The sequence below is a fragment of the Culex pipiens genome, chromosome 1 (assembly GCF_016801865.2).
Source record: "Culex pipiens pallens isolate TS chromosome 1, TS_CPP_V2, whole genome shotgun sequence".
NCBI lineage: Eukaryota > Metazoa > Arthropoda > Insecta > Diptera > Culicidae > Culex > Culex pipiens.
This window is the reverse complement of record NC_068937.1, coordinates 106,831,852-106,848,282: the sequence shown is the minus strand read 5'-3', so window position 1 is coordinate 106,848,282 and position 16,431 is coordinate 106,831,852. Positions and strand designations below refer to the sequence as shown.

Sequence of the window (16,431 nt, the reverse complement as noted above, 5' to 3'; positions counted from 1 at the left end):
GAAGCCTATCGTGCGACATATCAAACTTCATGGAATTACATGCCATGAACACTGGAACCAGCCAAAAAACAATTGGACCATATCTGGCCACTCTGGAACCGGTTCCGGATACCCTGGAAGTGGCCAGATTGCTATTTTGGTAGAAGCCTATCGTGCGACATATCAAACTTCATGGAATTACATGCCATGGACACTGGAACCAGCCAAAAGACAATTGGACCATATCTGGTCTCTCTGGAACCGGTTCCGGATACCCTGGAAGTGGCCAGATTGCTATTTTGGTAGAAGCCTATCGTGCGACATATCAAACTTCATGGAATTACATGCCATGGACACTGGAACCAGCCAAAAGACAATTGGACCATATCTGGTCTCTCTGGAACCGGTTCCGGATACCCTGGAAGTGGCCAGATTGCTATTTTGGTAGAAGCCTATCGTGCGACATATCAAACTTCATGGAATTACATGCCATGGACACTGGAACCAGCCAAAAGACAATTGGACCATATCTGGTCTCTCTGGAACCGGTTCCGGATACCCTGGAAGTGGCCAGATTGCTATTTTGGTAAAAGCCTATCGTGCGACATATCAAACTTCATGGAATTACATGCCATGGACACTGGAACCAGCCAAAAGACAATTGGACCATATCTGGCCACTCTGGAACCGGTTCCGGATACCCTGGAAGTGGTCAAATGGCTATTTTGGTAAAAGTTCATCGTGCGGCATATCAAACTTCATGGAATTACATGCCATGCACGCTGAAACTAGTAGAAAGCCAACTGGACCATATCTGGCCACTATGGAACCGGTTCCGGATGCCCTGGAAGTGGTCAGGTTGCTATTTTGGTAAAAGCCTATCGTGCGACATATTAAACTTCATGGAATTACATGTCATGGACACTGGAACCAGCCAAAAGCCAATTGGACCATATCTGGCCACTCCGGAACCGCTTCCGAATACCTTGAAAGTGGCCAAATGGCTATTTTGGTAAAAGGCAATCGTGCGACATATCAAACTTCATGGAATTACATGCCATGGACACTGGAACCAGCAAAAAGACAATTGGACCATATCTGGCCACTCTGGAACCGGTTCCGGATACCCTGGAAGTGGTCAAATAGCTATTTTGGTAAAAGCTTATCGTGCGGCATATCAAACTTCATGGAATTACATGCCATGCACGCTGAAACTAGTAGAAAGCCAACTGGACCATATCTGGCCACTCTGGAACCGGTTCCCGATACCCTGGGTCCAGATTGCTATTTTGGTAAAATCCTATGGTGCGACATATCAAACTTCATGGAATTACATGCCATGCACACTGGAACTAGTAAAAAGCCAACTGGACCATATCTGGCCACCATTTTACGGATTCCAATGTGCATGGCTTGTAATTCCATGAAGTTTGATATGTCGCACGATAGGCTTTTACCAAAATAGCAATCTGGCCACTTCCAGGGTATCCGGAACCTGTTCCAGAGTGGCCAGATATGATCCAAATGGCATGCAACCTGTTCCGGAGCGTATGAATCGTATTTTTAGAGATTATTTATAGTTTATTATGCATTAATCCATAGCTAAATCTAATAAAACTTATGAAAGCCGGTTTGCCGGAAAATTTGTTCCTTTGGAATCGATTCCCAGGAACCAAAGTGGCCAAATCGGGTCCGCATAGCACAGGTGCCTTTCTAGACATCCATACCTTTCATTTGCGTCCAAAAGAACGAAAATCGGTTGCAAAATGGATTTTTGCCAGCATTTACAATTCCGGGGTCATATAGACCCCTTAACACCTTTAACGTAAGTTTTTCTTAACATCCTAGGAAGGTTAAACTTGACTTTTAAACAGCCCATTAATGCTCGTTGTAATTATTGACTGCGATCACTCAAATTCTCACCCTTTTGATGCGAAGACCGTGACTATCTGGTCAAAAGTAAGACATTGTGCCAGCTAAAAGCAATAAATATCAGGCCATCATCACGCAGCGTTCGCCTCACGTTATCAAGTGTTGACATTTACATGATAGTAATTTAAGAGCCCTTTTAATTACCATTCTGACCGGTTGACCTTTTTGGAGCTTGCGTCTGAAAATTATCTCGTAGCACGTTACAACAAGCCCTGCCATGTTCAACACGGTCAATTAAAATTTATTCATGTTGTAACATTAAAACATGTTTAATCACTGTGATTTCTGTGGGCAGTTTTCCTGCGAGATCAAGAGCACTAACCTCATCATCTTCTTCACACATCAGGAAAGTGCTTCACATCACGAGAGATACGAAAGCCGTTGTTGTTATCGTTTATTATCCTCTCGGCAGCATCCATGTTTTCAGCTGGCCCGGATCACACCTCAACGGGTTTTATGATCTCTGGAGCGAGGCCTGTGTGTAGTACAAAAGTTGTTGAAAAAAGGGCTGACATTTGGCGTGTTAAATAATGTACCCAGAGAAAATATGATTTATTTTGCGACATTAGTGGTCAGTGTCCGCATGTGAACATGGGTTTCTGTAAATGACCCCAAAATGGTGTGAAAATATGCTGATGCAAGTTGAATATTGAAGCAATCTTGATGACAGGTCCCGTTATCGGGAATTATTGGCATTTTACTAAAGAAGGGTATTTTACTGTTGTTTCTTTGAAGTGGATCCTAAAGATGGAAATTGTTATTTTGAGACAAAAATATATGTATGACCTAGGCATATTATTTTTGGAAGTAATTTTCCAAAGATTGATAAAAAAAAGTTTCGATTCGATAATTCGATGCCTTAATATCACAACAATTTTTTCATATTTTTTAGATTTCTTTTGTTGTTGCATAAATTTATGTACACCCAAAATTCAGAGTCGAGAGAATCGATCCCTCAAATTTTATTGAGGGCTTAGTGCCAAAGTCGAAAGAGCAATGCTACCAACTCACACCACCATAACAAATGTGTTCATTCGTTAATAATTGAAATAATAAATCTCCAACAAGTGTCATACATCGACATCTGACCACACCATATAAGCACTGACGAACTGACGTGCCACCCCATACATATTTTTGAGAAAATTCTGACCGCAAATTCTCCAGCGAACACCAACTCCATCTACCTTCAGGTTCGCTGAACTTATTTTCTCTCCCACACGTGTTTTTGATATTGTGACTATGCTTCAATTTGTAATCTGCGTCGTTTCAAAAAAGTATGCGCTCATAACGATTTTGGAGCGCGCTGTTCGTTTCGGCGAAAGCATGTGTCAGTTTATGCTGACTTCAACAATACATTGCATGTTAAATTGGCGCGAAGCGAGAAAAGAGAGCTAGTGAAGAGAGGGAAGAGAGACAAATCGGTTGACAGATTGTTCGCTAGAAGCAAAAATGCCAAACAAGAAGAAGACAATTGCGTTCAAAAGTGGTTCGCTCGTGGCACGTCAGTTCGTCAGTGATATAAGCCTATTTGAGCATGATGTAATAGAAAAATAATGGGATAGAGATCATAACATTTCAAATGGGACGATTTTGTTCTCAGAAGAATCACTTTTAGAGTGTTCTTCTTCGAAAATCATCCAAAATAATTTTTTTTTTCAAAATTTAACAGCATTCGATTTTTCAAAACAAAATTTTATACCATTTTGTTATTCGGTAATTTCAAAAGTTAGATTTAGCGAAAGGGTATTTTTTTTAATTAAAGGATTGGGTTTTATTGAAAATCAATAAATTATTGCTAAGACTGCCCAAAAAGACACGCGGCAAATCAGCTTCGAACTGCGTTTATTTTTTTTAATAAATCATCTTTCCAACCTACCGCGTCTTGTGTGCAAGCTTGCGCACAATGTTTCATCCATACTAAACTTGCATAGAACATTCAGTGCAAAGCTGTGATCTTGTGCCGGTGTTCTGGAAGCTGTCAAGCCAGCAATGTTTAGTTTGTTGTTAACGGTACTCCGAAATCAACTGCTGCAAGCCGACTGTCTGATAAGAGAGACTTTGTAAGTTTGCACTTAGAATAATCTAGAGTCTAGACCAACTAATGTCATCGTTGTGAGCAAATAACGACACTTTTCCCATCTTTTAGTGCACTTTGCTGATCAGTGGAACCATTCATGATTCGAAGAGTGATGGGTGAGGTGGACGTAAAGTTGGGAATCCGGCAGACGCTGGCCAAAATCGACGAGGCCTTCGCGAAAAGATCTGAGGTAAGTTTGGATGTATCACAATGTGGTCACAAGACGAATGAAAGATAGACTGTAGTAGGAATTCCAGGCATCGTGTCAAGACTGTAAATTGCTTGATATTTCAAATTAAAAATAATTCTTAAACCTATTCTTTATACTTATTCTTTCTACCTATAAATACATTTTGACGCAGAATCTTTAATGAAGTTTTAGGTGCAACAATGTAGTAGGGGGAGAGGGGGTAATATGCACCCCCGGGGCAAAATGCACCCCCTGCTTTTCTCGGTATTTGGAAGAATTTTCCGGGGAAAAATCACAGAAATTAGAAGCTTAACATTGCCAAACCATGCTGGAAAAATTTGAGCATCGCAGTATAAAAACAGCTCAAGTTATTTGCAAAACTTTAAAATGTTGTGTTTTCATCTAATTTTCTTTGCACTTTCATTATGATTTTTGGACAATATTAAAAGCATTTATTGATATTGTAAGTGTTGAGGTAACTAGATTTTGTCATTATCTTCATTATTCTGTAGATAGATGAGTCCAAAAACATAAAAAAATGCATTTTTAATTAAATTTTCTGCAAGAAGCGTGGTCGGGGCAAAATGCACCGCTGTGAAGCTCTTTAGTAAAAACAGCGGTGTCATCTAGTGGTGACTAGTGAAAACTGATTTTACCAGGTGCATTTTGCCCCATGTTGTGGTGCATTTTGCCCCGTTGTTGTAGTGCATTTTGCCCCAATGTTGCGGTGCATATTGCCCCGCATGGTTGTTTGAAATGAATCAAAAATGTTTTTAGAAATTTGATATTTTCGAACAATTTTTAGGTTTATTAAGACTTTTTTAACATGGATGACGAAGAATAATAGTTGTTTTAGAACATCGTACAAAATTCTTCCACAGTAATGCTGTAATTGTTGAGAAATCACAGTTTTCCCTTAGGGGGTGCATATTACCCCCTCTCCCCCTACTTGTACTTGCTCCGCAGACAAAACATTAAGATGATGATAATGCAATCTGTGACAGTCTGTCCTTACTTGTGCTCAGTGTTGCACTGCTATGTGAAGGTTTTTAATAATCATGGTGATCGCTATGAACTAATGAACAAAAAGCATTGGAATCGGATATTGTTCTACCAAGAAGCGACAACATATATACTCTCATATACAACTAGTATACTCTTACAACTTTGGTGCGGTTTATTTTATCAGTCTATGTGCCTGTATGGATCAACCGAACTACGCACTGCACTAACCACACTGTTAAGAACAGAATTTCTGTACGAAATCGGCAGATTTCGGTAATTGTCATTTTTGGATTTTCGATTCGGCTCAAAATTTATGAGGGTCTTCCCTATGACTAAGGAGCGTGTTATTGGTTCACCCATACAAGTCTCCATAACATTTTGGCAGCTGTCCATACATTTTTTTATTATTTTTTTTATAGTTTTGGTGTTTTTGGCAAAATTGTAGCTACAATTTCACTTCGGATAATCAAATCTTCGGATAACCGAATCAAGAAAAAAAATTCGCTGTCTTATTTTTGATTGTTGAGCTTTCGTTTGACCCTCAAACTACTCTAAAGTGATTTAGAGTTTTAAAATCCAAGATGGCGGCCAAAATGGCGATGATGAGAAATTCAAAAATCATTTTTTTTTCAATTTTACAGGCAATCAACCATTTAAATTTGACTAAAATGGGGTCGCAGAACTCGAATTTGATGTTTAAACCAAGAAAAAAAATACGCCTTACCAAGAAAACCAGAAGAAATGGTATTTTTATTTTTGGTATCGGTATTTTTGATCTGTATCATGTCAAATTCGGAGCCAGAGATAAAATGATGAAACAGCAGATTTAAGCTTTTAATCTTATTAAAGCATAATTTAACAGATTTTTGTTTAAATTTTAGAATATGATCTTTTTTCAAAACTCTGCAAGTACAGAAATTTGTGATTTTTGGAGTCGAAAAATTTTCAAAATATTTTATTTTCTATAAATTTGGCATGGTTGAGCTACATTAAAAAGTCGCATGAAAACTTAAAATGGCGTTTCAACTGTGTTTGGATGTTAGCACAATACAAATTTTGTTATCGGATTTCTCGAAAAATTTCACATAAAATCTAAAAAAATAGAGAAATCGACCCGTACGTTTCCGAGATACTTCAGATTTTTTTTGAAAATAAAAACTGGATTTTTCAACGCGCCGCGAGTGAAATCCGCAAAATGCGAAAACGGGAAAACTTGTTTGACTGAAACTACGATAACAAAAGTTTCATCTTATAATGTTTAGACAATGCGAAAAATAAAAAAAAGTAAATGCAAAATTTGGAAAATTGGTTGAAAGTTCATGTATCTTTTTACAAAAAGATCTCATCAATATCTAAAACTCTTCCAAGGGCACTAATGATCAGAAAATTACGATTTTCGAATACTTACGTACCGTTTTTGAATGGACAGTAGGGTGCCCAGAAAAAATGACCCCCTGCTCCACAAGCGGAAAACGGTTTTTTGGGTTATTTTAAGCATCTGTGTAAATTTTGAGCGACATTGGATGAGATTAACCCATTGATACCCGAGCCTAAAGTTGGTGTAAAAAATGTTTTTCATACAAAAATGACTTTTTTAAATCGCTAATAACTTTTCAGGATCGAGTTTTACAGTTTTGGTATGTTCTACAAAGTTGTAGAGCATTAAATTTTCATTAGGAATCTCACTTTTGGGAATATTCGGATGGAAGTAGCGCACCGTGCAGACCAAACCGTAAGAAACTTGGATTTTCCATACATTTTTTCGATTTTTCCCATACAAACTTCACCTCCGAGTATCAATGGGTAAATGATGACCGATTTTGCTCATATTTGGTCCAGAGTCCTAGAATAGGTCAAGGAACAATATTCAGCTTGTGGAGCGAGGTTTTGAGAAAAAGTCCCATATTCTGGGCACCCTAATGGACAGCTGCCAAAATTATAGGGAGATTATAAAAAATAGTATTTTCCTGTGTGTAGTAAGTAAATCTTTTCCTGTTTCTGAGGGGAACACCCGTGAAGAGTATCAAGGCCGGCATTTAAGAAGCGGATTCAGTAAAAGTTTCTTAATCAACTTAAAGTGTTAAGGTTAATGTTAACATTCCATAGGTCGCCTCCCTAAGGTGTCGTGATAAGGTCCAGTTTGTGACGATACACTACCTTCCCTTTACTAAGCAATCGAATCCAGAAGGGAAAAGATCACCAGTTGTGTTGGTCCGAGCCGGGGTTTGAACCCCGATCTACCGCTTACGAGGCGGACCCGTTACCACTGGGCTACGTGGCTCGGTGTGTAGTAAGTAACCAAAAGATCTCAGGTTTGTTTCGTCGTGATCGTGCTATTTTGTCGCAAGTGAATGTTGGACTAAATTTAGTCAAGGACACTATTTTCTTCATGTTTTCATGTTTCGTAAGATGAAACCTTCACAAATCAACAAAACTCGATTGCAATTCTGAGATATTCAATAAAAATCTTTAAAAACTACGTGCAATGTTGACGTCTCTGTTTTCTGAAGTTTTCCTGAAAACACCAAGACAGCACATCAATTACAAATTTTATTTCTGTTATTTGCTTGGATATGTAAAAATAGAACATCAATATTTCGGTGAGCAAATTGTCACACAACAAACTCTTCGTTATCAGTGGATAATTTAAAAATGTAGAAAGTGCCACTTTACGCTGTTGTTTTCAACTTTCTAATTATGCAATATTACAACTTAATTTTAACTTACATATTAACTGAAACAATTTACATCAAATCTGGAGAAACATTTAAAACTATCTTTTTTGCTCTTAGTCCTTTCAATTCATCTGTTTCTATCAACGTTTCTCTCCGACCTTCAACAGACCATCAAAGCGCCCAAACCGCTGCTGGTGGCCGTTAGCAAAACGAAACCAGTGGATCTGATCCTCGACGGGTACTCCATCGGGCAGCGCGATTTCGGCGAAAACTACGTCCAAGAGCTGATCGAGAAGGCGCACGATGCCAAAATCCTCGAGCACTGCAAGGACATCCGGTGGCACTTTATCGGCCACCTGCAGAGCAACAAGATCAACAAGGTTGGAAGGTTTTAATGTTGTGATCATTGTTGAATGATTGATTGCTGATTTTTTTTTCAGATTGTGAATCTCCCAAATTTGTACATGATCGAAACGGTCCACAACGCAAAACTGGCCGAAAGTCTGAACAAAGCCTGGGAGAAGGTGAAGGCTGACAAGCCGGACAGTTCGAAGTTGAACGTTCTGATTCAGATCAACACCAGCGGAGAAGATGGTAATTGACGATTGACGACAGCAGTTTTTGTTATCACAAGAGGAAAAACAAATCAATTTTAAAAATACACCGCTTTTACCCCGCCACAGAAAAGAACGGCACCAATCCGGCGGAGGCCGTGAACCTGTACCGCTTCGTGACGGAGAAGTGTCCCAACCTGAACTGTCACGGCGTGATGACGATCGGTCGCTTTGGCCACGACTACTCGACCGGCCCCAATCCGGACTTTATCGAGCTGATGAAGTGCCACGCGGACATTTGCAGCACCTTCGAAAAGGACCCCGAAGAGGTGCAGGTGTCGATGGGCATGTCGGACGACTTTGTCCAAGCGGTATGAACTGTGTCGTGTCGCGCATGTCGTGAGAAATGGCTTTCTAACTTGTTTTTCATTTTTTTCTTTTCTGGCGCAGATCGAGATGGGCAGCACAATCGTACGCGTAGGCAGTTCTATTTTTGGCGCGAGAGCGAAGAAAACCGAAGCATAGGAATTTTTCCGGCCGGCCGCCACCACTACCACCAAAGGGGGAGGCCAGATTGCGATTGTTTAGTCATCGACGTCGTCGCACACAGATGGTGGTGTGGTGGAAGATGCGCGTGTGGCGCAACTAAACCATCCGAGGTTAGATGGGTGGAATTTTGTTTGTCAAAAATAATCGAAATCTGAAGGTGTTTGCGTTACGCATCATAGATTGAAATCATGCAATAAAATTTTAATTTTTTTTTTTGTTAATTGTTATGAAATCTTGTTTTATTCAATGATTTTTGTATCCCTTGTTTTTTTCCGTCGGAGACTTGAAATCGAACCACATTTCTTTTTACAGTCTTTATAAAGTATAAGAAAAACACAGACAATCACACCTAAACATTTTTAAATAACTTCCATTACTCAAACCCTCTACAACCCAACCTGCTTCTAGATGGACTTTGGTCTAAAAATGCGCTAAAAATCACTTTTCTTTTTTTAAGCATAAAAGCTCGGTTAGTAAAGGGAAGGTAGTGTATCATCACAAGCTGAACCTAATCATGATTTTTTCAGGAATGGGATTTATGCAATTTATAGAGTAGTACGAAACAAAAAATATATAATTTGTCAAAAAAAAGTTTAAGTTTATACCCTAAAAATTAACTTAAGTTTTATATAAGTACTGCTTAGTTGAAATAAGTCAGCTTACCATAAAATTATCTTAATTTGAGGTAAAAAAAACTAATTGAAAACTAGACAACTTTTGTTCTACAAAAAAAAACTTTACTTCTGTTGTTTTACGTTTTTCTTGTTTTATTTTCAAACATTTTAATTTGAATTTATCTTGTTTACTTATGTTTTTAGTAGTATTTCGACTATTCCCGGGACCCGTGGTGAAGGGCAAGCGTGGTTGCCTCTCACCCAGTCGGCCTGGGGTCGATCCCAGAAGGTTTCGGTGGCAAATTTTGAGACGAGATTTGTCTGATCAGTCGGACAGGGAGGTGAATGTTGGCCTAACCTAGAGGTTAGGTCGATAGCTCAGCCCAGGTGTAGGAGTCATCTCCCTGGGTCCTGCCTCGGTGAAGTCGCTGGTAGGCAGTTGGATTCACAATCCAAAAGGTCGTCAGTTCGAATCCCGGGGTGGATGGAAGCTAAAGTGTAAAAAGTGGTTTGCAATTGCCTCAACAATCAAGCCTTCGGACACCTAGTTTCGAGTAGAAATCTCGTAATCGAGAACGCCAAGGCAATACTGTAGAGCGAATAATTTGATTTTTTTTTTCGAGACGTCATTAATATTCGAGTGTACCTGAACATTAAATAGTTGTCAAGTTAACACGTTTTGTTTAATGAATGTTTTTAAAGCAAAGTTTGTATTTTTATGAACGACCTTTTAAGTTTCATGTAAATATAAGTATTCGGTGACCTCTCCCTGTGCCATACTTTCACACTTAGGAGACCCGGGAGGCGGAGTCTTGTCGCAAAATGAACGATAGGGTAGAGTAGTCATTAATGAGACACGGAGAACAATGATAAAATGGCTCTCAACCGTAGTTTCAACCAATCAGACTAATATTTGGGGGTAAGATGTGTCTACGGGATTCACGACTGCCATAATAGTGGCTTTGGTTATGGACGCTCCCTTGCAAAGTTATTCTTAAATGTTTGATTCTGGGATGTAAAAGTAATTTTTGGACAAAAATTACTTTTTCGCTCGTAGGCTGCCATTAACACCAACAAATATTAATTCTTTCATTAGGTTTGGTTATACCCAGAATTCAGGGCTGTCTCATTGTTCCCCAATCTTTTCAGCCCATGGGTAACAATGAGACACATTGATTTTTCTTCATAAAACTTTTCAAAACCAATGGCAATCTTTTAAAACATGAATTGGAAGTTATTTTTATAATATATATTGAGTTTTAACTTCATTTAACTAAAAATATGAAGTTATTTGGTATAAATATATGGATTTTACGAAATTTAATTACTTTTTAGTATAACTTTTGTAAATTAAAGTTCAAAGTTGACAAAATTGCTTTAATATGTTCAAGGCAATTCACCTGCAATGGAACAATAAAAAAACATGATACTTTTCTAGAAAAGAATTGATTTTCGTATAGTGTCTCGTTATTCCCCAGCTGTCTCATTGTTCCTGCCAAGTGCGTCTACAATGAGACAGTTGAAGAACTCTGGCTGTGGAGGTCGGATCATTCTCATATTTTGGCCAATGTAATTATATAAGGTGTTTACGTCAATTCCGTTTTTAAAGTTTCATAAACTATATTGTGATATTTTGCCAAAACCGTAAAAAAGTCACATTGACGATATTCAATCTCTAATAAATAAAATTTTATGCATTGTGATGTGTTATATGTGAGTAATTAATAATGACCAAACCAGAACTTCCGGGTGAGTTTTCACAAAGCCATAAGAGCCACCGTGACCTAAACTTCGTTTTTCTCCAAATTATAACAAAATTTCATTTATTATTAGTTTGGGGCACTTGAAACACGTATAGATGAACAATCTTAGGTATTTTTGAAATTGGCTTTTCGTAAGTAGGTCGAATACCGATGCAAACAAGATTTTTTTAACCATTGGCTCTTAAGTCTTTTTGAAAACTAATCTGACAAATGGACAATTTTTTCGATGCCCCTAAAAATTTAAAACTGATTGGTTGAGTGCACTTTGCACATTGAAAATAAACTTTATATTTGAATAGGAAAACATTATTTTTGAAATAAGATTTTTGATTTTTTTTATTTTGTACATATTTTTAAACCAACACAAAAACATTAAAATTGAAAAATGCTCTAAAACTTTTCAAAACAAAATACAGTTTCCCACATATTCGGAACACCCACAAATTCGGAACACTTTTGTGATAATTTGTCAATAGCATGACAAATACATCTTTTCTGTCGAACCTACTATTTTTAGGAACTTTATTTGGACATTCTCTTGCTGTATAACTAGTGAAAAAAGTGCTTTTAAAACGAAAAACGTTACTTAATCCACCTTCAGGTGGTTGGTGCCTCTCATTAATAGAGTGATTCCAACCCCCCTAAAGTGTCCACATGGTTTATTTTTGACAGGTAAGTCAGATCCTGAAAATTTTGAGTCCACAAGAAAGGTCATTTCAGAACCTTTCTAAAAATATATATTATGGCAGATTTTCAAGCAAAAACCACCTTTTTTTGCAAATTGTTAAATTTATATGCAGCAGTTTTTTAAGAATAACTTTTGATGTGCTTTACTAAATCTCTTGAATCTCAATAGGAACTTATGGGAGTACCAAGACGAATCGAATGATGCCAATACGGTAAAACGGCTCAGTCAGTGACGAGATGCTCCAGTGACATTAATTCGGTGCACATGTCTACATACAGCCAAACACACAGACATTTGCTCAGCTGGTGATTCTGAGTCGATATGTACAATAAAGGTAAGTCTAGTAGGTCTTATTAAAAAGTTAATTTTTCGAGTGATTTTATATCCTTTCCTCAGTAAGGTGAGGAAGGCAAAAACTGCATCTTAAGACTATTTCATTCAGAGCAGCAAAACACTGCCTCCAAATCGCCTGTTCCATAATTGTGGGATGTTATCAGACCATTCATAAAACATATCTATGCTTGAGTTGCGTTGGTTTCCGTGCCTGAAGTCATTATTTTGTAAAAAATATGTACTCCTGGAGAGAAACAAAGTTTGTTTATATCCATAAGAAAAACGTAACCCTTAGGTGGTAGGTGCCTTCCTCTCATTTAAAGGGTGATGCTATCCAAACACGCTCGTGGGAAGGTCTTTTAATTACCTATCCAAAGATAGGTCGCATGATACATTTAAACAACGTTTTCATCAAAATATCTGAGATCTGGCCTCCAAAAAGTGCATATAACTTTTGATAGGGTTGTCAGATCTTCAATGTTTTGGACGCGTTGGAAAGGTTTTTTGATTACCTGTTCAACAACGGGTTGCATGATGGATCCGGACAACGTTTCCATCATGATATCTGAGATCCGGCTTCCGAAAAGTGCATAAATAACACTTAAGTGCTAATAACTTTTGATAGGGTTGTCAGATCTTCAATGTATTGGTCGCGTTGAAAAGGTCTTTGAAATACCTTTCTAAAAATGTATAACATGCCGGGTTTTCTTACAAAAGCACCCTTTTTACAATCTTCCGGACTTTTGTTAAAATCGTTTTTTAGCATAACTTTTGAAGTACTTGACTAAACTGCATAATTTTTAATAGCGACTTATAGGACCCCAAAACGGATCGAATGACGCCAAAACGGACAAAATCGGTTCACCCGATGTCGAGATAATCGAGTGACAAGTTTTTGATCAACATCCCACCACACACACAGACATTTGCTCAGAATTCGATTCTGAGTCGATAGGTATACTGGGAGGTCTAGGAGGTCTAATTGTGAAGTTCAGTTTTCGAGTGATTTTATAGCATTTCCTCAGTAAGGTGAGGAAGGCAAAAAGTGTTCCGAATTTGTGGATTTCAAGTGTCAAAGTTTTTCTCCAAAAACTTGATATACAAGTTTAAATTTTAAGTTTATTGATACAGCATTCGAAAGATCGCAAGAAAAGCTTTCAAATGAAGGTAGAAGCGAATCATTAAGTACAATTATCGATTTGCTATGATTTTTTGAGCATTTGCCGATCTGTAAATTGTTCCGAATATGAGGGATGGCTCTAGGTGCTGTCTGGCTCCTATGGAAACAAATACAACTTGTTCAAAACTGCTCTAACTGTTCAAGCATTACTTACCCTCCTTTTGCTAAGCAATCAAACTGAAAAGGGAAATGATTCCAAGATGTGTAAGTCTGAGTCGGGATTTGAACCTCGATCTATACCTTACGTGGCGGAAGCGTTACTACTAGCCTATGTGGATCAGACCATCTATTACTGGGCAACCAAAGGCACATGGCCGCTGTTATTTGAACAAGTTTTACCTTAATTTGGCACTCTCTTATTATTTTCCCTTGTTTAGGATGTGCATGTTTAGGGCTCTTGAATACCTAGCAAGAAGTTGTTTACAAGGTTTTGGAAAATATCAATCAATTAATCCATATTTATGATTAAGTGTTAAACTTGCTTGTTTTGCTTGTTATAGATTTCCAGATTTTATATAAATCTAGACACATAGGTATTTCAATACAGACTCAGTTTTGATTATCGTGTTCGACCGAAATTAGAATAACTTATCGCTTGGCAGAAAACAAAGTCGAACTTCGGCAAATGGCTCACTCAGTGTTGCAAATGAGTGATAGAAAAGCTGTCAATTGATTATCTCTGTACCAAAAATATCCGAGAGTATAGCGGCCGTCACTACACCCTTACCAAAAATCATGATTTTTTGAGTTCCAAATCCCACTTTTCATACGATTTTTTGAGTTCAGGTACTACAACCATAAAAATGGTTATATGGGTTGAACTGAAAAATTCGTATGAAAAGTGGGATTTGGAACTCAAAAAATCATGATTTTTGGTAAGGGTGTATAGCTTGTGAGATCTCTTCTTGTGTCTCGTAATTCCCAGCGATATCATTCTCTCTCTCTATCACTCCTCCCCTTTTCCTCGACTATGCGCTCTCACCGTTGAGTCTCTCAATCTCTCCGAAAACTGCAATGAGAGAACGCGAGATGGCTATTAGAAGCCGACCACGCATGACGTCCCATAAAACTGCGCTTGCAGAAATTGGTTTTGTGCCGGCTTTTATGGTTAAACGCTGTGAGGGTTGGATAATCGTGCAAGCGGGAATGAGAGAGAAAAGGAAAATGTCAATCGCGAGTGTGTAAACACGAAAACGTGTTCGGCTATGTTCGGCACTGAGAGTTTCAATAGGGAGAGAAAAGCAGTTGTATTTGAGGCATGAATATTCAGGCGGGATAATTGTAGTTGCTGAGAGCTGATATTTTGATATTTTAACAACCCTGTGGCTCACAATTTGTTGTAGTTCGTCATATATTTCGGCCAATCTAAAAGTTGTTCTGGTTTCGGCGAAATTCTTAGAAGTATGTGTGTACCCATTGAAAAGCTTTTATTTAAAAAAAACTACAGTGTATCAAATATTTGTCCGTACCCCCCCCGTACGGAAAAGGTTTGTGATATAAAAGTTCATAAAATACGACCAAAGTACCATGTTTTATACATCAATCGACGCGGCAGAATGTCCTGTTTAAGACACTGTCATTGGATTTGCAAAAAACTTTTTCTTAAAAAAATACAAAAATAGTTTACTGAAAATAGTCAAAAAAAGAGGTCAAATAATTGTCCGTACCCCTAATAAAAGTACAAAATCTGATCGATTTAAGTGAATTCATTTATGAAATGTTGTTTCTGTGTCAAATACTAGTACCTCTAGCCAGTTTGTGACAACTTTGAACTTCTGATAACTTTGTTAAGTTAGTTTATATTAAAAATTGGTTTAAATTTAGTTTTCTAAAATACTGTTTCGGAACAATACCGTTAAACAATCCGGATTGTCCCGGAACCGGTTTAACCCCTCGGAGGGAAGTTTTGTGGTGGTCAGATAGAGGACAAAAAAACCCACCTCTTGCAATTTGAAGCATCCAATTTCGTCCACTACAGCCCGATTACGAGTCCCTAGACTGAAACTTGAAATTTTCACTTTCCGTGCTGAGAATTTCTGTACCGGCCTGGGTCAGAATGTTTTGCTTGGGGAATTTGAAAATTTCAAATTTCAGACTAGGGACTCGTAATCGGGCTGTAGTGGACGAAATTGGATGCTTCAAATTGCAAGAGGTGGGTTTTTTTGTCCTCTATCTGACCACCACAAAATTTTCCTCCGAGGGGTTAAACCGGTTCCGGGACAATCCGGATTGTTTAACGGTATTGTTCCGAAACAGTATTTTTGGTCGAAAAATGTCAATAAAAAAGATGAAAACAATGTATATTTCGAACAAATATTGTTAAAACTAGTTCAATAGAGACTCTTACAACATAAAATAGCAATTTTATAAAAATAGTTGTTTATAAACTAATGTTTTGATGAGTTTTACATAAAAAAACTAAACTTAAACCAATTTTTAATATAAACTAACTTAACAAAGTTATCAGAAGTTCAAAGTTGTCACAAACTGGCTAGAGGTACTAGTATTTGACACAGAAACAACATTTCATAAATGAATTCACTTAAATCGATCAGATTTTGTACTTTTATTAGGGGTACGGACAATTATTTGACCTCTTTTTTTGACTATTTTCGGTAAACTATTTTTGTATTTTTTTTAGAAAAAGTTTTTTGCAAATCCAATGACAGTGTCTTAAAGAGGATATTCTGCCGCGTCGATTGATGTATAAAACATGGTACTTTAGTCGTATTTTATGAACTTTTATATCACAAACATTTTCCTTATGGGGGGGTACGGACAAATATTTGACTCACTGTATTTATGTTTGTCACTTTCGCCCCATCCCGTACTTTTGTTACGTAAAGACAGTCACTGTAAGTCGCAAACGTCGATTCCGTTAACATGATT

The 16,431-nt window shown here is 37.8% G+C and overlaps 1 protein-coding gene across 2 annotated transcripts; it reads left to right on the top strand.

The window, feature by feature from the left end:
* The first annotated feature begins 3,878 nt into the window (after positions 1-3,878).
* Positions 3,879-9,191, top strand: LOC120420729 (pyridoxal phosphate homeostasis protein). 2 transcript variants are annotated; one of them, XM_039583824.1, is made up of 6 exons: positions 3,879-3,974; positions 4,061-4,181; positions 8,029-8,241; positions 8,302-8,455; positions 8,545-8,786; positions 8,866-9,191. In XM_039583824.1, the coding sequence occupies exons 2-6, from the start codon at positions 4,089-4,091 to the stop codon at positions 8,938-8,940; spliced, it is 777 nt and encodes a 258-aa protein (XP_039439758.1). In that variant the 5' UTR covers positions 3,879-3,974; positions 4,061-4,088; the 3' UTR covers positions 8,941-9,191. The 2 variants fall into 2 exon arrangements, with proteins under 2 accessions (XP_039439758.1, XP_039439759.1); XM_039583825.2 differs by lacking the exon at positions 3,879-3,974 and having other exon boundaries at positions 3,996-4,181.
* The last annotated feature ends 7,240 nt before the right edge of the window (positions 9,192-16,431 follow it).

Excerpts from the sequence above, each read along its gene's own strand:
- LOC120420729 (XM_039583824.1), top strand. The coding sequence starts at position 4,089 with ATGATTCGAAGAGTGATGGGTGAGGTGGACGTAAAGTTGGGAATCCGG. Across the intron at positions 8,242-8,301 it reads AGAGCAACAAGATCAACAAG|ATTGTGAATCTCCCAAATTT; the intron begins GTTGGAAGGTTT and ends TTTTTTTTTCAG. Across the intron at positions 8,456-8,544 it reads CAACACCAGCGGAGAAGATG|AAAAGAACGGCACCAATCCG; the intron begins GTAATTGACGAT and ends ACCCCGCCACAG.